This window comes from Hyperoodon ampullatus, assembly GCF_949752795.1.
Source record: "Hyperoodon ampullatus genome assembly, chromosome: 1".
NCBI lineage: Eukaryota > Metazoa > Chordata > Mammalia > Artiodactyla > Ziphiidae > Hyperoodon > Hyperoodon ampullatus.
The window spans coordinates 118763733-118788693 of NC_136914.1; the positions used below are offsets into that span (position 1 = coordinate 118763733).

General features: G+C 39.9%; 2 protein-coding genes across 5 annotated transcripts in view; both read left to right on the forward strand.

Annotated features, from left to right (window-relative positions):
• ARID4B (AT-rich interaction domain 4B) overlaps positions 1-6646 on the forward strand; it is a 62155-nt gene extending 55509 nt beyond the window's left edge. For all 3 annotated transcript variants that reach the window (XM_079701423.1, XM_079701424.1, XM_079701425.1), the window contains 3 exons: positions 1823-2038; positions 3306-3452; positions 6425-6646. In XM_079701423.1, coding sequence (XP_079557549.1) covers positions 1823-2038; positions 3306-3452; positions 6425-6552 — 491 coding nt within the window. In that variant the 3' untranslated portion in view covers positions 6553-6646. The remainder of the gene's footprint in view (positions 1-1822; positions 2039-3305; positions 3453-6424) is intronic.
• Positions 6647-11304: 4658 nt separating this feature from the next.
• Positions 11305-24717, forward strand: RBM34 (RNA binding motif protein 34). Of its 2 annotated transcripts, XM_079703441.1 has the most exons (11): positions 11305-11409; positions 11520-11694; positions 11917-12053; positions 15162-15390; positions 16652-16711; positions 19877-19920; positions 21006-21089; positions 21240-21303; positions 22572-22611; positions 22839-22957; positions 24380-24717. In XM_079703441.1, exons 1-11 carry the CDS (start codon positions 11351-11353, stop codon positions 24656-24658), a joined length of 1290 nt encoding a protein of 429 aa, XP_079559567.1. In that variant the 5' UTR covers positions 11305-11350; the 3' UTR covers positions 24659-24717. The 2 variants fall into 2 exon arrangements, with proteins under 2 accessions (XP_079559567.1, XP_079559568.1); XM_079703442.1 differs by lacking the exon at positions 21006-21089.
• Positions 24718-24961: the final 244 nt, after the last annotated feature.

The following is a 24961-nucleotide window of genomic DNA, read 5'->3' on the forward strand; positions in this document are numbered from 1 at the left end:
ATTCTTCCAGGCAAAATCAGCCTGGAAGAGAACAATCAAGATAGCTTTAGAGCTGTAAATCCAGTAATTCCCGTGCACTACCTTTATCTTCAGTATCCTAAACTATGTATCTAAGAGCAGCTGTAAGAATACTCTGGTTAAATATGTTGTAACTAATGACTTTAGCAATGATTCTGTTTATCAACCTACAGGAGTATATATACTGTATTTCTCCTGAGAGCTGCACATTTTCTCTCTTTTGTAGACAAAGTAAGAAGCAGAAAATATGTAAAGAATTTCTTTTCAGGTGTCCCACACTGACCTCCTGCTGCTCTTCCAGGAGACTCCTGCCACCTCCACTGCCTGACCTTTGCTATCGGCCGGCTTGGCTGCACTTCAGTGCAGAAAAGGGTTATGCGGCCAGTTCCCCGAGGTTCTGCTGAGCCCATATGACTTCCAGGCGGTGAATATGGCATCCTTTGGGGCCCCGGGCGGCTGTATTCAGCAAGGCCATGAAAGCCAAGCTGAGGCAGACCACTGCATCAGAGTGGGCCCAAGCCTTGGGTGGCTTAGCTAGGAGTTGCCAGGGGTTCCAGAGCAGCAGTGGGGGGACTGGGAAGGGATTCTTTAAACGTATGTGTAAAAGAGTGGTGGAGATTCTTTATTCCCAAAACACCACAGTGGGAGGAGTTGCTGTGTGTCTTTCCTATCTGGAACACTTTTCAGGCTTTTAGAGCTTAACTATACTTTTTTTTTGGTTGTTAAATGAAGAATCAGGAAATGAAAATCGATAAATTTGATGCCAAATTGATCACTTATTTGGAGTAACTGACAGGGTAATCAGAGTGTTTTTTATTACACTCTGATGTTTTTATCTTCAAGACTTTTAAATGATGTTCTCTAAGAGGGCTCATCTTCAGCAAGTCAATTAACATATTCATATAATTGAGAGATAATAGCAGTTGACCGCATATTCTCCCATTTTAATTATTGGGCTTACGTCTTTATAAATCAGAATGAGGAAACAGTTCTCTGAGAATAATTTAGTAAAGTGAATTAACTCTCATAGAATCTACAATAATGCTTTGTATCCAGAAAGAGGTAATTTATAAAAATACCAGTTCCATAACCTGTTCACATGTCAAAGTGTTAAGCATTTCCATTCTAGTCCTGAGGTTTTAATCAGCAACGGCAGATGTAACATAATTATTACATAGAGTTCTGAATTTTTTTATAACTTACTGAATATATTTACCAGGGTAAAACTGATGGTTTATTTTAGTCAACAAGCTATGATGTAGGAGTTTCTTAAGGAATCATTGTATGTATCAAAGTTTAGAGTTTATTCCCAAAGAATTCTTTATTAAATATGATTGTGCATCACTGTGGCCAAAGGAGTAGGAAAGTGTGACATGTACACAATCTGTACACAGTTTAACATATGAAAGTTAAGAGGTTTCCATTATGAGTCATTTTAAAAGATGCTGTATTCTACTTTATATATATTAACATAATAGAGTTAAAAGCCATTTAAATAATTACTGTATATTTGATAGTCTACCAGGTATAATGAAAGATTAGTTTGAGTGTTTTTTAAAAATATGTTATTGACAATTCAGGTAAGAAGAGTTTTTGGTTTTGTTTTCCTTAACTGAGATACTGCTGTGTTTATACTTAATGATTTTCCAGGTTTTTAGGCAGGGTCTGTAAAGCAAGTTGTTTACTGTAGTAATAAATTCAAATGGTTAACTTTAAATTGTCCACTGAAATCTGTGACAAATTCTTTGTTACTTTTCTATTTACTAACACTTTTCTTCTTCTTTTTCTTTTTTTTTTTTTTCAGCAAATAGTAGTGATAGTGAAGAGCTTTCTGCTGGTGAGAGTGTAACTAAGGCTCAGCCTGTCAAGTCTGTTTCCAGTGGAATGAAGGCTCATGGTACCAAGTCTCCCGCAAGGACGCAGTCTCCAGGGAAGTGTGGAAAGAATGGTGACAGGGATCCTGACCTCAAGGAACCTAGCAATCGGTTACCCAAAGTTTACAAATGGAGTTTTCAGATGTGTAAGTGACATACATTAAATCAGCAGTTAAGCAGCAGAAACTGCATCCTAGTAATTCTTGATGCCAGTAATTCTGGAAAAGTGGCTGTAACCAGACTGAGAGACATAATAACCATTCGCTGCAGTGTAACTTATTTGGATCTTGATTTGAACAGAAAATTGCTGAAAGATAACTTGTAAGGCATTTGAGGCACACGTCAGCGTTGGTGTGTTCTGCTGTGTCAGCAGTTTGCTGTAAAAGCCTGGTGTTGAAGTGGGGAGTGGATGGAGGCATAAGTGAGGCAGAGTCTGCCACAAATCTCTGGTCACTGCAGCTGCGTGATGGCCGTGTGCCACTCCCTTATCCTGCTCCTCACCCTTTTGTATACATGAGAAATAACCATGAAAGATGTTTTCTGAAAAAGAGACTACCGCAGTTTCTCACGCAGGGAAAGAGTCTTAGGGGACTGAAAGTGCTTTAGAGTGTGTGAAAGCTTTCCTCCAACCTAAAAGTATTAGAAGAATCTAAAAAAGAACAAAAAGAGGGGACTCCTCTGGCGGTCCAGCGGGTGAGACCCCGTGCTTCCCCTGCAGGGGGCGTGGGTTCCATCCCTGGCCGGGGAAGTTCCATGCACCATGCGCTGCGACCAAAAAAAGTTGATGGGACATGCGTTAAGAGATAAACTTTAAAAAAAGAACAAAAAGCAGACGAAAGACAAAAATTTATCCACAGTCCTAACATTCAAAAAAAATATGCAGGGCTTCCCTGGTGGCGCAGTGGTTGGGAGTCCGCCTGCCGATGCAGGGGACACGGGTTCGTGCCCCGGTCCGGGAAGATCCCACGTGCTGCGGAGCGGCTGGGCCCGTGAGCCATGGCCGCTGAGCCTGTGCGTCCTGTGCTCCGCAGTGGGAGAGACCACAACAGTGAGAGGCCCACGTACCGTAAAAAAAAAAAAAAAAAAAAAAAAAAGCAAATTAATATTGTACTGTGGTGATACTGTACACGAATGTGGGATTTTTCTTTTTGGTAAATGTGGAATTTTTAACCTCTATGTTTAGGTCCTGAGATCTTTAATTCTACACACTCATTCATTCAAAAAATACCGTGCATGTGTTAGTGCCAAGCATTGCTCTAGGCTAGGGAAAAAAAATCTTCGGCAAACAAATGTTTACAAGCCAATTTTTAGTTTATCTGTCTTCCTCATTCTACAGCCACACTCTATGTTCTCTGTCTTATATATTAAAATTGTGTTCACAAATGCATATTAATGAAAGTTTTAAATTCACAGCGGACCTGGAGAATATGACAAGTGCTGAGCGTATCACAATTCTTCAAGAAAAACTGCAAGAAATCAGAAAACATTATCTGTCATTAAAATCTGAAGTAGCTTCCATTGATCGGAGGAGAAAGCGTTTAAAGAAGAAAGAGAGAGAAAGTAAGTGTTTTTACCTTACTTTACTTAAACATAAAGCAGTTTGCGACTGTGCAGTTGGGCTCATGTGAGTTGTGTTTGTGTATCTTCAGGCAGGCTCTTGTATCCCTCTGGCTTATTTTCCTCATCTATAAAGTGGGAAATTTTATCTAAAGAAACAGTTATCTCAAACCATAATAGTCACTTTCACGGAGCTTACAGTCTGCTTTTCTGCCAAAACTAATAATATTTCAGACTGTGAGGAGACTAGAGCAGTGTTAAGGCAGTGATTGGGTGGGTTGCGTTAGATTACCAATGGCTGGGACATTTTTCTTTGAGACCCGAATGACCAGAGGAAGTGAGAGAGGTTAAAATATCTGAGGGAAGGGCGTTGTCTTAGTTTTCCGGGGCTGCCGAAACAAAGCTCAGGTCTACTTCAGAGATGTTACGGGTTCTTTTCCAGACTACCACAGTAAAGCAAATATCACAATAAAATGAGTCACATGAATTTTTTGGCTTCCCAGTGCATATGAAAGTTATGTTTACACTATATTGTAGTCTGTTAAGTGTGCAATAGCATCATGTCGAAGAAAAGAAACGATGTACGTACCTCAGTTAAAAATACTTTATTGTGAAAAATGCTAACCATGATCTGAGCCGTCATTGTGATCTTTTTGCTGGTGGAGGGTCCTGCCTCAGTGTTGATGCTGCTTACTGATCCGGGTGGTGGTTGCTGAAGCCTGGGGTGGCTGTGGCAGTTTCTTAAAATAAGACAACAGGGCTTCCCTGGTGGCACAGTGGTTGAGAGTCCGCCTGCCGATGCAGGGGACGCGGGTTCGTGCCCCAGTCAGGGAAGATCTCACATGCCGCGGAGTGGCAGGGCCCATGAGCCATGGCCGCTGAGCCTGCGCGTCCGGAGCTTGTGCTCCGCAACGGGAGAGGCCACAACAGTGAGAGGCCCGCGTACCGCAAAAAATAAATAAATAAAATAAAATAAAATAAAATAAAATAAAATAAGACAACAAGGAAGTTTGCTGCATCAAGTGACTCTTCCTTCCATAAACGGTTTCTCTGCAATGCTGTTTGAAAGCATTTTACCCACAGTGGAACTTCCTTCTGGAATTGAGTCAGTGCTCTCACACCCTGCTGCTGCTCCACTAACTAAGTTTATGTAATATTCTAAATCCTTTGTTGTCATTTCAACAGTCAAATAAGTTCACTGTCTTATATATGGGCATGGTTCATGGCATCCCAAAGCAATTACGATAGTAACATCAAAGATCTGTGCTCACAGATCACCATAACAAATACAATAACATCATAATAATGAAAAAGTTTGAAATACTGTGAGAATTACCAGAATGTGACACAGAGACACAAAGTGAGCAAATACTGTTGGAAAAAATGCTGCAATAGACTTCTGGATTCAGGGTTGCCACAAACATTCAATTTGTGAAAAACACAGTATCTTTGAAGGGCAATAAAGCAAAGCATACTACAACGAAGTAGCCTGTATCACAGGCACAGTTATCTTGGGAAACTCTTCGACTGTGTGTTTGGAGACCTAGCTACTTTTAGTTCCTAAGAATAGGTCCCAGAGAAGAATATGTGGTCACAAAGAAGTTTGTTATGGTAATATTTATAATAGCAGATAGAAATCATTAACTTGTATTCTCCAATAATATATGGCATTAGTGAAAAATAAGTAGACGTTTAAATTTTTATTTATAATGCTCAAAGTATTCATTTGATGTCGGTAACAGCAAAAGACTAGGAATTAAATTAGTTACAATTCATAAATATAGTGGAACACTATTCAGCTTTGAAAAGAAAAAGAGGTAAATCTATATATGTACTGATAAGGAATCATCTCCTCAGATTGTTAAGTGTAAAAACCAAGAGTCAGACTCTGTACTGTGCTTCCACTTGGGTTTTTAAAAGAGAAGTTACTAGTGTTTTCATTTTAAATGTGCATATCATATCTCTAGATTCTACGGAAAAAATTCCTCTAGAACTGGGGTTGCAGACATTTTCTGTAGAGACAGATAGTAAATATTTGGGGCTTTGTGGGCCTTGTAGTCTCTTTAGAACTACTTGACCTTATGGAATCTGCCATAGGCAAGATGTAAAGAAACGGGCATAGCTGTGTTCCAATAAAATTTTCTTAACAAAAACAGGCAGGCCAGATTTGGCCCTGGGGCAATAATTTGCCAGTCCCTGTTGTGGAGTTTTAAAGATTGTGAAGCAGCTGGTAACAGTGGGGAGGGGAATTTGGAGGGTTAGGAGGGTCCTGGATGAGAGGGAGATTAGCTTTTCCACCTTAATATCCCAGCACTGAATGATTTCGTTTGCTTTGTGCATGTATTCCTTAAAAAATAAGTTTTCAAACACTGATTTATAACAATGAGAGAATTTCTTTGAGGACAATAACTAATGTGTCATTTGCTTTGTAAACCAAGCGTAGGAAAATGCAGTAGTTATGATGTGATGTGTGGTAGTAGTTATTTTTTCCCAGCTTTAAGAAGCAATTAGCTTTCCCTTCTCATCACCATTTAATTTCATAAGGAACTCCAGAAGCAGAAACATACAAGAATTGGGAGGGGGAAAAAGATGTGGGGATGGATTACAAATTTTTCCTGTTGAATTCAAAGATCTTTTTGACATTTGTTTCATTATTACGGAAGTCTATCTTTTGTTTTATTTCCATGTCTCTGTAGACTGAGAACACTGTTCATTTTCCTTTTTGATCCACGCAAGAGTGTTCCCTGGTCTGTCCTTTGTCATTGCTTCTCCTGTGGTTTGGCAGTGCCTCCTTACTTGAGATGCACTAGGTTTTCCTTTCTTTACATAATGGTCTTGTAAGAATTGACTGCTCTCGTAGTAAGCTAAATGATTTTGGAGAACACAGCAGAATTTTAGTTTAGAGGACGAGTGCTTTACTTCCTTCTACTGTTGTATACGCGTGTTATTAAGCTGTTGGTTTCCCTTCGCCTTAGGTGCTGCTACATCCTCGTCATCATCTTCACCTTCATCCAGCTCCATAACGGCTGCTGTTATGTTAACATTAGCTGAACCGTCAATGTCCAGCACGTCACAGAATGGAATGTCAGTTGAGTGCAGGTGACAGCAGGACTTGCTAAAGCACTTTGCACTTAATGGCTGTTGAGAGCCACGTCTTTTTTTATACTGCACAGTGGCACAAAAAAAAAAAAAAATCAGACAAGCACTATTTTATATTTAAAAATTGTTTCTTGACAAGCTGACTTGGCACTTAAGTGCACTTTTTTTATGAAGAAAAAGTACAATGAACTGCTTTTCCTCAAGCAATAATTGTTTCCAACTTGTCTGGGAATTGTGTGTCTGGTAACTTGAAGGCCTTCCACTGTGGCAAATGGAGGCTTTTCACTGCCTGTAGAGACAATACAGTAAGCATAGTCATTGGGCGGCCACAACATGTTAAGATAACTTACTGTATATGTATTCCCTTGTATTTTGTTAAAGCTGGAACATTTGATATTTTTCCATTTATTTATGAAAAATATGAACCTATTTTCATTTGTACAAGCTAATTGTTTTTTAAAGCAAGTCACCTTAGGGTGGCTTTAATTGTATAACTCAAGCACATGTAATAAATTCAGAACCTGCAGTTAACAGGATATTAGACATCAATCCTGATAACCAAATATTAAAGATTCTCTTTAAAAAAAGACTGAACATGTTTACAGGTTTGAATTAGGCTAAAAGGTCTTGTAGTGGCTTTTCACGCCCCTTCAAATTGGAATGGAACTACTGTACTTTGCCATTTTTCTATAAATCAGTATTTTTTTTTAATTTTGATATAATACATTGTGTGAAAAAAGAAAATGGCTAATAAACTGTATTAAATCTTAAACAATGTGTAAAGATTGTACTTAGCCAGTTCAAAGTGTATATTTATTCATAATGAATTATAACAGTTATATTTTTGTGTTTTCTTGTAAATGTTTCTTTTTCCTTAAATACAGATAATTCATTTGTATTGCTTATTTTATTATGAGCTACAACAAGAGGACTTCAGGAACAAGTACACTTTATCGGTATGGTTCAAGGCTGTTGCTATGAACTGTCTCAAAAGGATGGCTGTTATTTTAAGTATAAATAGCTAATCGGGCTGGTAGGCCTATAAAAATTAAATGCCTTGTATAAAATCCAAAATGAGCGCAAAATTGTTTTCACCTGTATTGACTTTATGTTGTATGGTTCCAATCTCTGTTCTGTTTGGCACTTGTATTTAATTCTACACCTTTGTAAGACATTTGTATATTGTGGATGTGTTCATTCAAGCTATTTAATATCTGGCACTGTTAATACACAGTACTGTACAGACTGTTTTACTGTTTTAATTGTAGTTCTGTGTACTTTTTTTGGACGGGGCTGGCATGTTTTATTTGTTTTCTGGCAATACGACGTGAGAATTTCGAAGCGTTTTGTTGTAGATGCTAACGTGTCAGAATCCTTTACATTCAACTTTTCTAAGAAAAGCATTTTCAGTCTTGCAGTGTGTGCTTACAGTAACTAATTTTGTTGAAAATGGTTTCAAGTTATTCAGATTTGTACAGGACTGTAAAGATTTGTTGACAGCAAAACATTGAAGAAAAGCTTATAGAATAAAAGCTATAAAGTATATATTAGGATCTGCAAACAATGAAGAATTATGTAATATATTGTACAAATGTAAGCAAAGGCTCTGAAATAAAATGCCATAGTTTGTGAATCCTTGATTTTGTTTCTAAAAGATTAAGTAATTTTAGTTCATTTCTGTCTCTGATGCCTGACCGAAACATATATCTCCAGCATATATTATCAGAAGGGGTAAAACTGACATCCAAAAAAGGGAATATTCTGCCTATAGGAATTAAAAGTCCATTAACCAGATTTATGTACAGGATTTGTTAAGCATTCTTATATCTTTGCATACACAATTTAGCTTGAGTCTGAAGATGAATACTCTGACTTGGAGGTTTGTCTAAAGAAGAAAACCAAGATTTTTTTCTTTTTTTGGTCTTTTAATGTAATTGGACCTTTGTGGCTCTCTTACACTTTCAGTGCACTCTACCCCATTGCACTTTGGAATCATCTGGGTATTGTTAAAACACTCGTAAATACTCCAGCCCCACCCTCAGTCATATTTAATTGGTCTGGGATGGTACCTGGATGCTGGTCTTTTTTTAAAGGTGGCCAGTGATTTTAATACTCATCTGAGTTGAGAACCACTGCATCACTCCAAACCTTTAAAATCAATAATCAGGTTTTCTGTCCTGTTTAATGAACTTCCCACCAAGAGAAAATTTTTTCTTTAAAACAAAAAGGAAACTTTTTTAAGGCCTAAAAAGCCCAGATGTGTATTTCTGATGTACCTTTGTGATGACCCTTTATTTTCACAGAAATCAGTTTAACGTTTAAGGGATGAGTTTTAAAATCTATAGAATAGTGCTTCTCAAAATGAGGTCCTAGAATACTGGTCCCTGGAAATGTTCTGGGAGTTTATTACCAAACATATTTTAGAAATGTTATATATAGCACATCCCCTTCTTAGAGTTTCAGTGTTCACATGTTAAAAACTTTAAGAAGTTTTTTTAAGGAAGTTTTTTCATTTAACTTACTGCTTTTAGACTTACCTGATCATGAAACCTGTTTTTCAAGGAACTCCCAATATCACCTACTTGTTAGGTTACAGAAACAGTGCTCTAAAGGAGAGTGATTTCAAACTCTTTTGGAGTTGAGGTTTATACCCTTGGGCTTTTCTGCCTATTTCTCCCTTCCTCCCAGCTTCTCCGGAGAGTTTGAGAATTTCATGGCATTACTAGAATTTGACTTAAGTCTTTCCCTGGTCCCCTAAACTACATTTTATCTAACTAGTTTACAATCTCTAATAAAATTAAGATGGTACTTTTTTTTACAGTGTTCTCCAAAACCTTTTTTTTTTATTCCTACTGAAATAACCTGAGGGTGAGGTCTTGTTAATTTTAATAACCTGGGAAGATTGGGGATGGTGGACCAGATTCCAGAAACCCCTAACATTTTTTACAAAATGTATTTGTATTTTTTTTAATGAAAAGAGCCCCTATAAGTTTAAGAAACTCTTCAAAGGGGTTAGTGATCTCTAAATGGTTGGAAAGCAGTTCTTAAGAACAGTGGGAATCATTTTTTAACTATCTCCAACCACAGTCTCTTTCATACTTACAACCTTTTCCTCTAGAAGTGTGTGCTGCCTTTTATTCTTTGTGAGTCCATTTCTTCACCTTTCGTCTAATTTTAACCTGCTATTTAGGGATTTTTGTCTAACGTCATATGATGGGTTTTGTATGTATAAGATGTAAATCCCCCGGAGGAATAGTTTCATGGTTTAGTTGTGGAAGTAATAGATATCTAAGAGATCATAAAATTAAGCACTAAATTGTATGGGCAGGGAAAACACATGCGTTAGAGTTTAAAGAGGGCAGTGTATGAGCATGAAAGGAATGTGATGACTGATGTGATGGTGATATGGAGGAGATGGCAAACCTTGGCATTTAACTGAGATCCATCTGGAAATGGAATGCGTAGGTAGTCTAGAGTGGAGAAAGGCCAGATTCAATGACATTGTGGTGTTCCAGAGAGGAAGTGATTCTTGGAATAATGCTAGGGAGAGTGAGGAAGGAACCTGATTGGAAGACATGCTGAAAGAAAAATGAGTAGAATGTCTTCATTGGACAGTATAGGATAGATGGAGATGCTAGAGTTGCAAATATGGACAGTGGAGTTTTTCTCATCTTTGTGTGATACCACAAGCCAAAATAAGGGACTCAAATCAAAACCAGTGCCAAGCAGTTGAATATTGTTTTTCCATCACATTATCTGATGTGGACTGTAAAAAAGATCACATATATTCCCAGTGACTTCTATTAAGCAGCTCTCCAAAATTAGCAAATCTGTTCCCATAGATTCAAAGTTTGATTTTACCACCAAAACTACTGATTCAGTGATTTATCTAATGATAATCTAATATTTTTTTATTGCTTAAAAGTTAATTTACCACATATTCACTAGGTACGGTGAATGGGGATACAGAGCACAGGCTGAATAAGACAACCATTTACATCTAGAGAGACTGTTATATCTCTACTGTAAATAGCTGGGAAATCTTCCTAAGTGAGCTGGGCCTTGAAGGATGGGTACAATTTTGCAGGTGAAAATGAGGGGTAAAGAGGGGGGCGATTGTGGGGGAAGGAATAACAAGAATAAGAAGGAATGACAAAAGGTGAAGGAATAAAAGGTGGTGGAAAAAAGCGGGCTTTGGGAAGGTAGGCCAAGAAAACAGCATAGTTTTGAGAGCCGAGAGCCCCTTTTCTTGGTAGACTAGAGTAGAGCAGGTTAGAGCTGTGGTCTCTATTTATTTTTAACTTTATTTTGAAATAATGTCAAATTTCAGAAAAGTTGCAAGAGCAGTACAAAGGAGTCCCATGTATCCTTCAACCGATTCACCAGTTGTTAATACCGTGTGACATACATCCCTGTAACTTCATTTCCCGATAAACCTCCCTCCTTCCTCTTCGACAACTCAGGGCTTTTCCTAAGTGTTTTCCCTTTGCTTGGACTGACACCCCAGTCCCAGGCTGGCCGATTCTTATTCGTACTTAAGGCCTCAACTACCCTCGGAAGACTTCCCTCCCAAGGCTAGGTTTCAGACAGAGGTACCAACTGGTCCGGAAGCCTAGGCCCGGCTCTTCCGTCCGCTGTCTCCGCCCCCATGCCCGCCGTCTCCGCCCCCCTCCCCGTCCGCCGTCTCCGCCCACAGGGCGTCCGCAGAGACTCCCGGGGCGGAAGGGGCGTGGCTCCGAGAGCGGAGTGGCCGGTACCCGGAAGTGCGGGATCACGTGCTGCCTCCCTGTCCGAGGCCTCGGATGAGAATGGCCCTGGAAGAAAAGAACAAACGGAAGAAAAAGCGGAGTGCGCGGGAGGGGTGAGTGGCGCGTGGCTCGTCTGCCTGGGCCGGAGTATGCGTTCGGGAGCTCGGGGCGCGAGGGGTGGGGCGTGGCGTCGTGTCGCTGAGTCTCTGATGTCCGTGTCTAGAGAGAACCCGGAGGACGGCGCTTGTGGGAATCTGGCAGGAGACTATGAAGTTGGACAAGTCGCCAGTAGTTTATTCCACGGCAAGCGGCCCTCCAGAGGCAGCACGGGTCGGCTGGCTTCCCTCTTCGGCTCTTTGGAGCCTCAGCTTCAACCCGTGTATGTGCCTGTGCCTGAAGTAAGTCACTGCATTCTACCCCGAATGGCCCATTAGAACAACTTTAGAAGCAAGCAACCTACCTTGCAGGGCATGCTTTCTAAAGTGGGGCAGATAAGGATCAATTTTAAGTAACCTTTCATTACTGGACATAACAGTGAGAGAGAAAAGATGCTACTTTAGAAAGACCACTAAATTATTAAGAAGGATGAGGTCTGAAACATAACTTCAAACTTTTAAAAGGAAACCACCAAAAAAAGGAAACGGGATGAGGAGGAAGAAAGTTCATCCCAAATCCAAAGACCGCTTTTGCAAGAACCTGCCAAAAAAATGAAACTGAAGAAGAAACTTTCTGATGCAGACCGAAAGTTGGCAAACAGGTTGGTAAAATTTCTCTCCTAGTTGATGTTAAAGAAATTAGATGGTAAAGAAATTGACATTCTTATACCAGCAATGTTCATTTTAATTTTTTTCTCACTTCATAGTTATATTTTTTAAATTTTTATTATAGAAAGCCCCATACATTTTCAAAAGTTGAAAAGGATGGGCTTCCCTGGTGGCGCAGTGGTTGAGAGTCCGCCTGCCGATGCAGGGGACACGGGTTCGTGCCCCGGTCCAGGAAGATCCCACATGCCGCGGAGCGGCTGGGCCCGTGAGCCATGGCCGCTGAGCCTGCGCGTCCGGAGCCTGTGCTCCGCAACGGGAGAGGCCACAGCAGTGAGAGGCCCGCGTACCGCAAAAAAAAAAAAAAAAAAAAAAAAAAAAAAGTTGAAAAGGATAAGGAACCCCATGTACCCAGAATACTTGGCAAATCTTGTTTCATCTTTACCCTATTCATTTCCCCCTCATTATTTGGAAGCGAACCTAAGACTTAGGTTTCATCTATAAATATTTCAGCATGTATGGAAAAGATGAGTTTGCTTTTCTTAAACTTATTCAGTCAGAGATCAAATTTCCCCCATTAGTTTAATTTTTTTTAAAAAAACAGTTTATTTGAATTGACATCCATATAGCAGTATCATTATAGGTTCCTCATTAACTTTCCTCAGCCTGTCAGGCCACTCTTCATGCCCTTTCTCTCTCTGTTCTCTCTTGGCAGGTGATCTTGTTACCTAATCTGAGAATTTTTTTTTTTTTTTTTTTGTCTGCGTCAGGGAGCTTGCGGGATCTTAGTTCCCTGACCAGGGATTGAACCTGGGCCCCCAGCAGTGAAAGCCTGGAATCCTAACCACTGGACTGCCAGGGAATTCCCCTGAGAGTTATTTTTTTTACTTGCTAACAGTTGTGAGCGACTACTTCTGGTTCTCCTACTGCCTGTAACTATGCACATCTTTAATTTCTTCCCCTTTCAGAGAAGGGTGTCTTCCTCCTCGTCCAAGATTAATTCATTCACCTGTGCTGTTTATATATAGCATATACCTCTTCTGCCTCCTTAGGGTTTATGTCATCAAATATATATATATATATATATATAATCTCCTTTTTTCTTCCTGTATCTTTGATCTGTCCTCTCAAGATTCTCATCTTAAAAAAAGAAATCCAGCAAAACCCCATCTGCAGTCGTATGTCCCTGTTTGCTCCATCCCCTCACACCTTCCCTTCATCGTCAAGCTTTTAGAAAAAGATGTCTATACTTGCGCTGTCTTCCTTTTCTTGATCTGTTTTCTTTTCCACCAACTTGCACTCTGGTTGGTTGTTTGTTGTGTTTGTTTTTATGTGATATGACCATACTTCTGAAACAGTGCTCAGGGAAGCCATCCTGACCTAGGTAGAGAGTACAGCCTTTGTCTGAGTCCTCGCTTTTACATGTCACGTGGTTGCTTTTCTTCTCGAAGCTGCTGGATTCTTTGATAGCAGTGTTTTCTCATCCTCCTCTTGTCTTTCTGCTCCTTCTCAGTGGTATTGTGGGCACTTTCCTTCTGACTGTTCCTTAAATGCTGATTTCCCTCGGGATTCTGTTCTTGGTCATCTTCTCATGACCTTTTTCACACCCTTCATTCTGGGCAGTCTCCCAGTCCTCGTGGCTCCACAATTCTCATCTCTCTTTCTTGATCTGTAAACCTGTATATCTGTTTGTCTACTGGCATCTCTAGCTCTATATTCATATAGACCTCAAATTCAGGATGCTTCAAACCGAGCTCATTATCCTCATCAAACCTGTTCCTCTTTATGAGTGGTACCATCAGCCTTCCTGTTGCCTGAGCCTGTGACTTGGGAGTCATCTTAGACTCTTTCTTTTCCCTGCATATCTAATCGGTTGCCAAGTCCTAATGATGCTGTCTTTTAATTATCTCTTTTAATCTCCTTCCCCTTTCCACCCTTTCCCTTGCTCTGGTGGGTCTGTTGTCTTCTTCGATGCCTGCAGTTGTAACTGTGTCCTTACTGGTCTCCCTTATCCAGCCTTGTCCCTTCCATAATTGTCTTCTGCTCTGCTGCCCAAATGATCTCTTTTAGGCACTTTCAAAGTCTTCAGGGGCTCCCTATCCTCTGTGGGATAAAAATCTAAGCACTTTTGCATAACAGGCATGGTCCTCCTTGACATACTGTCTCATTTCCTTTCACTCCTACTAGGTACTTTATATACCATAGTGAACAAAAACTAGACATTGACCCTCTCCTTACTGGAGCTTGCGGTCTAGTGGAGGGATGAAACGGTCAACATTTACTGAGGACTGACCATGTGCTGTACACTGCCTTTCCTCCTCTGAGAGCCTTTCTTGTTTCTTTTATGTTTCTACACCATGTATTATACATGTTAACCATTTTATGGTGAACCTTGCCTTTCGCTCCAGAGTCTGGACTACTGAAAGGCCTCTAATAGTCTCTTTTATCTTTGTATCCCCAGAGGCTAGAACTGAGTAGTAAATACTTATTGAATGAATGAATGAATGAGTTTTATGACTCCTACTACCCATTCTGACCCCTCACTCCTAAGTTCCTGTTCCATTTCTCTTTTTGGACTGGTGCACTTACCCAAGTGCACCAGGACTTTACAATATTGGCGGAATTTACTTCTGACAAGCAGTCCTTTAAATATTGCAGTAGGAAATCTGATTTCTCCTCTTCGCCAGATTGCTTTTACAAAGTTAAGTACTTTGCCGGTATATTAATCTTCATAGACCCCCTGGGAGTGCTGCAGTAACCCTAGAATTCTAGAGCAGAGAGTGGAATTAGGCATTGGTAGAGTGTAAACTAAATCCCCAAAGCTTTAAGTGAGCCAACTTCTGTTTAAATGAACTTTTGTTGCTCTGCTTATTACCTGGCAGTTTTAACCTATCTTCAGAAATTGACCTTAACTTTTTCTAACTCTTGAGTTTCCTAAAGATACCAGTCACTTTTTGATAATGCTGTTTAAATGTAGATGTATTTGTGAATGGTAAGTTGATATATAGGAGGGCCAGAAGTAGATGGGAAGTGTTTCTAATCAATGTGTTTTGTCAAATACTAGACCTGACTTCCATGACTTTTTTTTTTTTTGACTTAAAAAGAGAAAATTCTTTAGCAAGTGCTGATTTAGAAGAAGAAATTCACCAGAAACAAGGGAAGAAAAGGAAAAATTCTCAATCTGGTGTTAAAATTGCTGATAAAGAAGTACTTGATGATGTAGATCAGACAGTTGTAAATCAAAGAAAGAAAATTCAAACCAACCAAGAAGAGAGATTAAAGAATGAGAGAACTGTGTTTGTTGGGAATTTGCCTGTCACCTGTAATAAGAAGGTGAGTGTGTAGTCTGTATATTGTTAACATGCAGAGAAATTAATAATTCGTGATTTTGTTTACTGTCACCTTATTAAGTAAGTCATTAGTAGATAACTTCATTATAAATGACTACATATATCATTCTATAGATTGATTCCAGTATCCACCTGCTCCTTTCCATTCCCAAAGTCACTGCCCTAATTCAGGCTTCTGCAGATCTTGTCTGAAATATTGCAGTGGTCTCCTATCTGGTTTTTTCCTCCAGCTCTGTCGTCTCTTATATGCCACTAGAACGGAAGCACCATACGTGCAGGGATGTTTATCTCTTTTCTTCACTGCTCTATCCCTAGCACTTGAAACAGTGCCTGGTGTGTAGTAGAGGCTTGTTGAATATTTGTCGTGTAAATGAATGCATACATCCTAAGTTTCTTCCGTTATGTGGGGTTCACTAAACCAAGACGTGCCCTTTACTTTCTGTGTGTTTATGTGATAGTCACCCTGGTGGCAATCCCTTTGGTTAAAATCCTGCTTATCTTTTGAAGAACAATTTCAATTCCACTTTCTTAAAAACACAACAGTACTAGAAAGTTACTTCCTGGTTTTTCCCTTTCCCCCTTGCCTTTTTGTCCCCTAGCATTTGATGTGTGATTATTTTGTAGAACATAACCCATTTTACTTTCTAGCGTAGTTTTGGTTACTTATCTTCCTCAAGGGAAGGGAGTGTTTGTGGTGCTTTACACATTTAATAAGTTATTTTTGGATTAAAATTGCTTATAGAAATTATTGTGCAAGCTGTAAAACATATACATTCTTCACATCCTGAGCCAGTCATAAGAGTAATGTATAAAATTCATCCTAAGACTTTTCTTCAATCTGATGGTCTTAATTCCAGACAGTTGGGGAATTTCCCATGGTGACATAAGGATCCTTAAAATCCATTTCTGGTTTAAATAAGCCAGTGTGAAAAGATGAGAGAATTTATGGAATATATAATCTTAGTTTACCTGTAGTAAAGATTATAAAAGATTGAAAGAAAAAATGTTGTGTACCTTATAGATACTAACATGAACTTGAATTGTGTTTTTATATAAGTTTCAGTAGAAGTTTTTTGTCTTCTAACTGAATAGTTACCTACTTTTCCTGAAATATTCTGAAAACATGGCAGGAAAAGATTATCAGACCGTTTTACTTAATTCCTTTTTGTGGTATTTATTTGACGTTCTGAAAGTGGACTGAAATATATATATGTGTGTATATATATATGTTTTTTTTATTTTAGAAGCTGAAGTCATTTTTTAAAGAGTACGGACAGATAGAATCTGTACGATTTCGTTCTCTGGTATGTGTTCCGCCCCCTTAAAATTGCATAATCTTAAAATGTTTTGCATTTAAATCCGACTTATTCATGTGTCGGTTTTAGTGAGATGGAGGAGCCCTTGACTTTAACCTTTAGAACCGACAGGCTCAAATCTAGCCCCAAAGAAGAATCACACTGGTATCGATTGCTGACTCTTGGACTTTGTTAGCTAATTTAATTAGTTCAAATAGTAAAATGCTTTCCTTACTAAGTGTACTTTGGAGGGTGGATGGGTGACTTTTGTTTGTGTGTCAGTTGAGTAGGTGGAAACGTTCACACCTGTTGAGTAGCATTTCTGGAATCATAGGTGTTCATATGAGGGGTTTGCATGACGTTGCAGAGCAGTACTTATGCTCTGACATAGAAAGATAAAGTATGTTTTAATCAATTTAATGTTAAAACTTTATGGAAATAAATGGTATCTGATTTCACCAACTGAGCACTCTGTAGACCAGTTATAGCCATGTTCCTTGGAGCATAAATAAGCATCATTCATATGTTTTTTAATGTAATTAATATGTATTAGTATAGTATAGGAGATGTTTGTTCCTTGTTTCCAACTGCTCTTTCTCAATGTGATTGTCTAAAATGGGGTTTCTCAACCTTGATACTATTGACATTTGGTGCTGGTTAGTTCTTAGTTGTTGGAGGCTGCCCTGTGCGATGCAGGATCCCTGGCCTCCACCTGCTAGGTGCTGGTAGCATCCTCCCCACCCCAGTTGTAACAGCCAAATATATTCCCAGACATTGCCAGATGTCCCCAGCGGGCAAAACTGCCTGCTTCTCTGAAAGTAGACATTTCGCAAGCTTTTGGTGCCGTCTCCATAATTCCTATCGTGGTGTTTGTTCCTCACGCTTATCACGTATGTATTTTGTCTGCCCTTCTGAGTCCCGTTTCCTCATCAGATCCTTGCCTGACACATCCACTTGGGTGTCCTGCCCATTATCAGCGCGTCTGTGCTTGACCTCTGTCAGTCCCCCACCCCAGCCTATGCCACCTGCTGTTTTTCAGCTGTGGTGTCTTCCCAAGAGGAGTTCTTTCTTTTTCCATTGTTCCACCTTAGTGTTCACAGCTCTTGCCAGAAGAGTTGCAGAGGCCTCTTACGGGTCCTGCTTTCAGTCTGCCTCAGATGCATCCATCGCACCACTGTCAGCTTAATCTTCCTAAAGCACTTCCTCCTGGACCTCCTGCCCAGAATTCCTCCCCTCCACCTCCCCTCCCGTGAATATTATACACACCACCACCCCTGCCTTGGCCTGGAGTTCCCTTTGGGGGGCCTGCCCTGATTCTTCCCTGTCCCTGGATTATTGATAAGTCAGGTGACCCTGTTGTGCGCCCTCCAGCACCCTCTACTTCACTATAGTCCTTGTGACACTGCTCTATCATTGTTACGCTGCTCCTGTGCCACCAGACTGTGAGCTGTGACCACAAACACCCTGTTTGTGTGGCTCCTCCTTGGGTCACTAGCACCTGGTGCACATCAAATACGTATGGCGTTCCCTAAAAGCTTTTCATTTTTCTCGCTGTCAGTGTCCTTGGTTCTTTGCCTGACAGCCTGCACAGGGTGGCCCTGGGGCCCTGCGTTCTTCTACATGGGACTGTCCTGCAACCCGGGAGCTGCCCTCCTTGCCGATCATATGCTTGGGCTTTCCCACCCTTGTCCTTTTGCTCAGTTCATTTGTTTTTCTTTTTAATTGACATCAAATTGGTATATAACATTTTGTTAGTTTCAGGTGTTCAACGTAACAGTTCAGTCTGTGTTTACCATGCAGTTGACCCCCTTCACCCATTTCACCCACTTTCAACCCCCTTCTCCTCTGGTAACCGCCAGTCTGTTCTCCGTATCTCTGAGTTTTGTTTTGTTTGTTTGTTTTCGGCTGCGCTGCTTGCGGGATCTTAGTTCCCCAACCAGGGATTGAACCGAGGCCCTCAGCGGTGAGAGCTCAAGAGTCCTAACCACTGGACCGCCAGGGAATTCCCTGTTGTGTTTTTTTTTTGATTGCACATATAAGTGACATCATACAGCATCTGTCGTTGACTTAGTTCACTTAGCATAATACTCTCAGCATCTATCCATGTTGTCGCAAATGGCAAGATTTCCTTCTTTTTTATGGCTGAGTAGTATTTCACTGTATATATATTCTTTTTGTACTTTATTGCCTTATGTTTATTCATTCGTATCTTTAATAACAGAACACAGGTCCTTGAGAGCTCCTAGAAGGCATCCAATAGATGTGTTTTGATGACCAGCATTCCCATGTCAGTTATTCACGTAGGCATTTCTCATGTGTCATACTGTTTTCCTGTCTATATTTTGAGAGTTTGACCATATGTTAGTTTGAGCAGAACAGACTGAGAAGAAATAGTTCAAGTTTCTTCGTTTTACTATATAAACTATTGAATGACTAAAAGAAAAAAGTCTTCCAGAGATTTATAGTAACTGCCCTAAATGGGGTTGGCATTTATAGACACACCCCTGGACTTGTGAACTTGCAGTCTGTATCCCTTTACCTTTGTGTTCTCTGTGCCTGGTGGTATTTGGCACACATTCCTGACAGTCACAGTTGCTGACTTGAATTTCCACCTCTCTAAAGTTTTCCCTACCTGCCCCCTTCACTCTTACGTATGACCCTTATATGACTGACAGTAACGTGACTGAATATAAAGGAGATTCCCTTTATGTCTAATTACAGATACTGAAGTAGTATCTTCTTATATTATTTATCAACTTAGTTAGACATATTTAAAATCATGTAGCATACACAATATTAATTTAGAAGTGTCCCTTTTTTCCATGCTGATTTTATAAAACAATTTTCCATAACACTCTTCACGTGTGTCTTCAACATCATTGTCCCCTCACGACCAGAGATCCCTTCAAGTCATTTGTAACTTCCGCCTGGTTTGAGAGTCACTGCCTGTGAAATCTGAATGTGGCACTATCATTGGAAATGTTTGTCCTCAGCCACCAGGTCCTGTTCATACAACATTAGGACAGTTGTTTCTGATTCAGTATTTCCTTAGAATGTTTTTAATCCCATCATATCAGACTTAGATATTTAGAATTCAATTAATTAAAATATAATTATTTTGAAATAATATTTCAAACAATGATTTTTCTTTAATACTTTTTTTTCTCTTAAAAGATTCCAGCAGAGGGAATTTTGTCCAAAAAGTTGGCAGCAATAAAGTAAGTTTATAATTAGAGAAATGGAGTAGTCATAAATTCTCTTCCATTTTGATTAAAATTGAGATCATTTCTTAACCTCATAGATGTTTGTATTTGGATAAAACATCATGTTTTATTGTTTTCTTATGTCTGTAATAACATATAAATTTGTCAGATGTTCGTCTTCAAGCCTCAACATAAATTGTAGGATCAAGGATAAGAATTGCAAAATAACTTAAAATGTGCCACAAGAAACGAGAAATTTCAAGGACGTTTAATCAGGCATAGTGTTTGAAGAGAATAAGAAAGTTTTGCATTTAAAAATTCTATTGTAAATCATAAGTATCATATTTCATCAATTCTAAGGCGACATTTCCCACACCTTAACATTTTAAAAATCAAAATGCATCTTAAAATCAGAGGGGCCTCATGGTTGCTATTGGCTGGCCAGGTTTTTCCAGGGAAATTCTATAGGTCACACTATAAGATGGAGAGATAAATGGGGAATCCTACAGATTAAACAGGAGTCAGAAGACTTTTCAAGTTGAAAACTGGACAAGACCAAAGTATGTCTAGGAGTAGACACTTGGGTGATAAAACCACATAGACACGCAGGGAAGTGGTTCCTATAATAATTCCCTAAGCTGTACCTGTCTGTGTAGTTTTTATTTTACAGTAAAAAGGAAAAAGCACGTTGTCTTTCCCATCTGTGTGTGCCTTAGATACAGAGCTGCAGCTAAGGTGATGCTGGGTTAGCCAAAAAGTTCATTTGAGTTTTCCTGTAAGGTGTCACTTGAACGAACTGTTTGGCCAGCCCAGTAGTTATAGTGTGGTGGGTTGCCCGGGGGCACTTGCTGGTCTCTCACAGTAATGACTAGTAAGGAGGCCTGGGTCACGTGTATCAGCCCATATCTGTGTAAGGTGTGTGCTATTTTTTGAGTTATTACTAAATATTTATTAAAAGAGATGAAACTCCCCCCAGAAATTCTTGTCATATGTGTTGAGAGTGGAAAACAAGCTATATTTATTTCAGTGAATTTGAGATTAACAAATTTTACATTGTCTTTTTTTTCTTTTCTTTTCTTTTTTTTTTTTTTTTGGTGTAGACGTAAAATTCATCCTGATCAGAAAAATATTAACGCTTATGTTGTGTTTAAGGACGAGAGTGCTGCTACAAAAGCACTGGAAAGGTAATTTCATCTCTTTGAGGTTTGGACAGAATTATTCTAATTTAAGTGTGTATGAGTCCATGCTTTATTCTTTGGTTTCACTTCAGAGCAAATATCCCAGTAACTCAGCACTCGTTTTTAACAACAATTTTCCCTTCGTATTTATACCAGAAATGGGGCCCAGATTGCAGATGGATTTCGTGTTAGAGTGGATCTTGCATCTGAGACCTCATCTGTGAGTAGTTCTGAGCTTGTGCTGGGAGAGCAGTGGGGTCAGCAGGGAGCTTGCGGGAAGCACAGAGGAGACAGCCTTTGCCCTCTGTGGTCTCAGCTAATGCCCTGTAAGTCAGCATCAGCTTCAAGAAAGTGGTTCCCACCCGTACGTTAGATCCAGTAGTCCTAGAGAGAGGTCAGAAGTTACGTTAGAGAGCATCGGGGCCAGCACCTTATTTTATAGACTGAGGTCTAAAGTTAAATCAGTCATTAAACAGTTTTTGAGTCTGTCCTCTGTGTCAGGCGGTCAGTGCTGAGATACAGTCTCAGTTCTCTAGGAGTTCACAGGATGGAGGTAAAGATGAGCAAACGATTTTATGATAAATACTGTCATAAATGCACAGGACGCTTTGTCAGCTCAGGAATGGAGCACTTGATTTGGGGGGTTGCCAGCAAGAAGGGACAAAGGAGGGTTTCCAGGAGAACAGGTGTTCTATCAGTCTTGCAAGATGAGTCTGTTAGCCAGGCAAAAAAATTTTGAACAGTATGAATGGTGGGGACCAAAACCTAATTTGCTGAGGGAATGGCAAGAGCCTGACACAGTTAGTAGTGGCTGGCGTGTGAGGAGGGGCGGGATAAGAGTAGCTGTTGGAGAAATAGGTGGAGGCCAATCATGAAGACCCTGGCCTGCCATGGGGAGGAGTGAGTTTTGTCCAGAGCTGTTCTTCAGGGTGTCTTGAAACGGATGAAGCGTGAGTTGCAAGAACTCACCACAGAAACAGAGTGCGTTACGGTTGGTGTCAGGGTGACTAGTTGAGAAATGACAGAGGCCTGGCTGACAGCCCTGGGTTTGATTGTGGACCTGGCACGGGGTCCGCAAACTGGCCTGAGGGCCCAATCTGTTTGCAGCCCGTTTCTGTTAATAAAGTTTTACTGTCACCCAACCAGGCAGGTAGGTACAGCAGAGTTCACAGCAGAGTGGCCCACAAAGCCTAAAATATTTGCTTTCTGGCCCTTTCCAGAAAACGTTTGCCCACCGCCAATAGAGCAGGCCTTCGTTGAGCACTGCCGTGGGTCAGTGCCAGCTGTGAACCGAACCACTCCCTGCTCCGGGGCTCGCTCACGCTCCAGCGGGGAAGGCGGAAGAAACGGAATCAAACGGGCCTGGAGGGCGGGGAACCAGGAGATGGAGCCCCGTCAGATGTGTGGGGTGAGGACAAGGGTGGACTTTAGGGTGACTTCCGTTTTCTGCTCCATGAGTGATTTTTATTAACCCTCTTTGTGTTTCAGAGGGACAAGAGATCTGTATTTGTGGGGAATCTCCCATACAGTAAGTTTGTTTAAACAAATAAAGTACCTGTTTATCACTGAAGTAATGCAAATAACATCTGAGTTGGTAACATAATGTTTCGCTTTAAGACTACCTTTAAGAAGCGCGGGGTGTAACTTGACTAATTACCTTGATGCTATGCTTACCCTTGGTATATTATGAAACATCTCCAGCTTCCTAAGGCTATTCCAAATCCTCACTTCCACTGGGGTTGAATCTGTTTTTAGAAGCTGAAGAATCTGCGGTTGAGAAACACTTTCTGGACTGTGGGAACACTGTGGCTGTAAGGGTCGTGCGGGATCAAGTTACAGGAGCCAGCAGAGGCTTTGGCTACGTGCTCTTTGAGGTAGGGAGGCTGATACATTGTCACTGTCCTTGAAGTGTGCCTGGAGAGGCTGTCACCGCTGCCCTGTCCTTCAGACGTAACTCTCACTGTCACCCTCAAAATTCCACCTTAAGAAAACTACATTCATAACACGCCACAGTATAATAGACTCCTGTTCCTATAAATTGCATCCAACCAAGAGATGTTCTAGTTATTTCTCCACATTAATGTTGTTAAATAATGTTTTAGATACTGGATAGTAAAGGTATTAAATCTCTGAATCTCCACCTTCTGTAAAATGGAGAGAAGAACTGATCGTTCACTCAGGTAGAAGAGAATGTTAGTCTCTGTACAAAATTGGTTATATTTAGTTCACTAAATATTAGCCAGTGTCTCATGCCTAAAATTATTAGAATACACATGTGGCCCAACGGCCCTTATGTTTTCTTCCCTTCACAACAGCCCATCCGTGTACTTCCTTTCAGTTTTTACCTGTGCCGCCTATTTTATGGACAAACTTAGTATTTGTGAACATAAGATTCTGCAGTCTGCTTTATGTTGTTTTCTGTCGTGCAAGTATGTTCCACTGAGCATGTATACTATCTTTTCCTTAGTGTGTCCCAAATGTTGCATGTTTGCAGTGGTCTCTCTTCTTCTCTGTAATAATGAGATCAGAGTGGTTATGTTTTTTCCTTCAAATGTTTGCCTCCATTTTTGGATTACTTCTTTAGGAAAGCTCCCCAGTGGGTTACCACTAACCAGGTCAAGACATCTGTTCATCTTTAAGGCTCTCAGTATGTATGACCAGATGGCTTTGAAGAAATGTGGTCACAGCGGCCATCATGACTGTGATGTAGTTATCTCACTGTTTCTCTGCTCTGTCTTCTGACTGTTGATAAGTTTGTAAAGTCCTTCAACAAACATGTCATGAATATTCAGGGTGGTTAGCATTTAGTGGTTCTCTATTAGAATAAAAGAATAATAGAATTTTGGACCTAAAGGGAACCCTACAAGGCATCTAGTCCGACATCTCAAGGACTGTAATAGAGAGTTCTCGGCTCTCAAATCAACTAGTAGAGCAGGGCTTTTTCAGGAAGAGCCTTGTGAAGAGGAGGTTTATTGGTTTAAAAGACACTATAGGGCTGACCTCGTTAATTGAATTTACATTGAGAAAAATGAAGCCTCTTAGATTGTGACTTATCTGATTATTTGACAGGGCAGCTTGAGTGCTTCCTGGGGAGGAACTCATGAGAGGGAGCATGATTAAGACTACAAGAACAGCTGCTTGTAGTTCAATACTTCGGATTAGACTGCTTGGCTGTGGAAATGAGAGGGGTTTCTATATGCAAGCTTGAAAGTTCTAATCCAGAAAAGTCACCATTTTACTCGTTTCTTTGCACATGAGTTTCTGGTGAAAATTTAATATTTTGATTTTTATTGCAGAATACAGATGCTGTTCATCTTGCTCTGAAATTAAATAACTCTGAACTGATGGGAAGAAAACTCAGAGTCATGCGTTCTGTCCATAAAGAAAAATTAAAACAAAATTCAAATCCTAGTTTGAAGAATGTCAGTAAACCTAAGCAGGGACTTAATTTTTCTTCAAAAAATGCACAACATTCTAAAAGTTTGTTTATCGGAGAAAAAGCTGTTCTCATGAAGAAGAAAAAGAAAGGACAGAAGAAAAGTGGACGAACTAAGAAACAGAAAAAACAGAAGTAGCTATCCGAAGTGTTTTGTTTTCCCCACTGACTACTGGTAATAAAATTGTGGTAAATCCATGTATTGAATTTCAGGATTTTTTTACATATTGTGAAACATGGACACTTTTTCAGTTATTCACATTGCAATAGTACCTTTGAATCATTTGTTTTAAGGTGTAGGCGGATCAGTCACCATGTTAATACTGCTGATGGTATGAGAGATGATTTTAGATGTAGGGTGAACATTTAGAATTTTAGTGGTTATGTATTATTTTACCATATGTTGGAAATAATTAACACTTCAGAGAGTTATTTTAAGAAT

Coding starts and splice junctions, on each gene's coding strand:
- RBM34 (XM_079703441.1), top strand. CDS start 11,351: ATGAGAATGGCCCTGGAAGAAAAGAACAAACGGAAGAAAAAGCGGAGT. Junction 11,695..11,916: donor TGTATGTGCCTGTGCCTGAA/GTAAGTCACTGC, acceptor AACTTTTAAAAG/GAAACCACCAAAAAAAGGAA. Junction 22,612..22,838: donor TGTGGGGAATCTCCCATACA/GTAAGTTTGTTT, acceptor ATCTGTTTTTAG/AAGCTGAAGAATCTGCGGTT.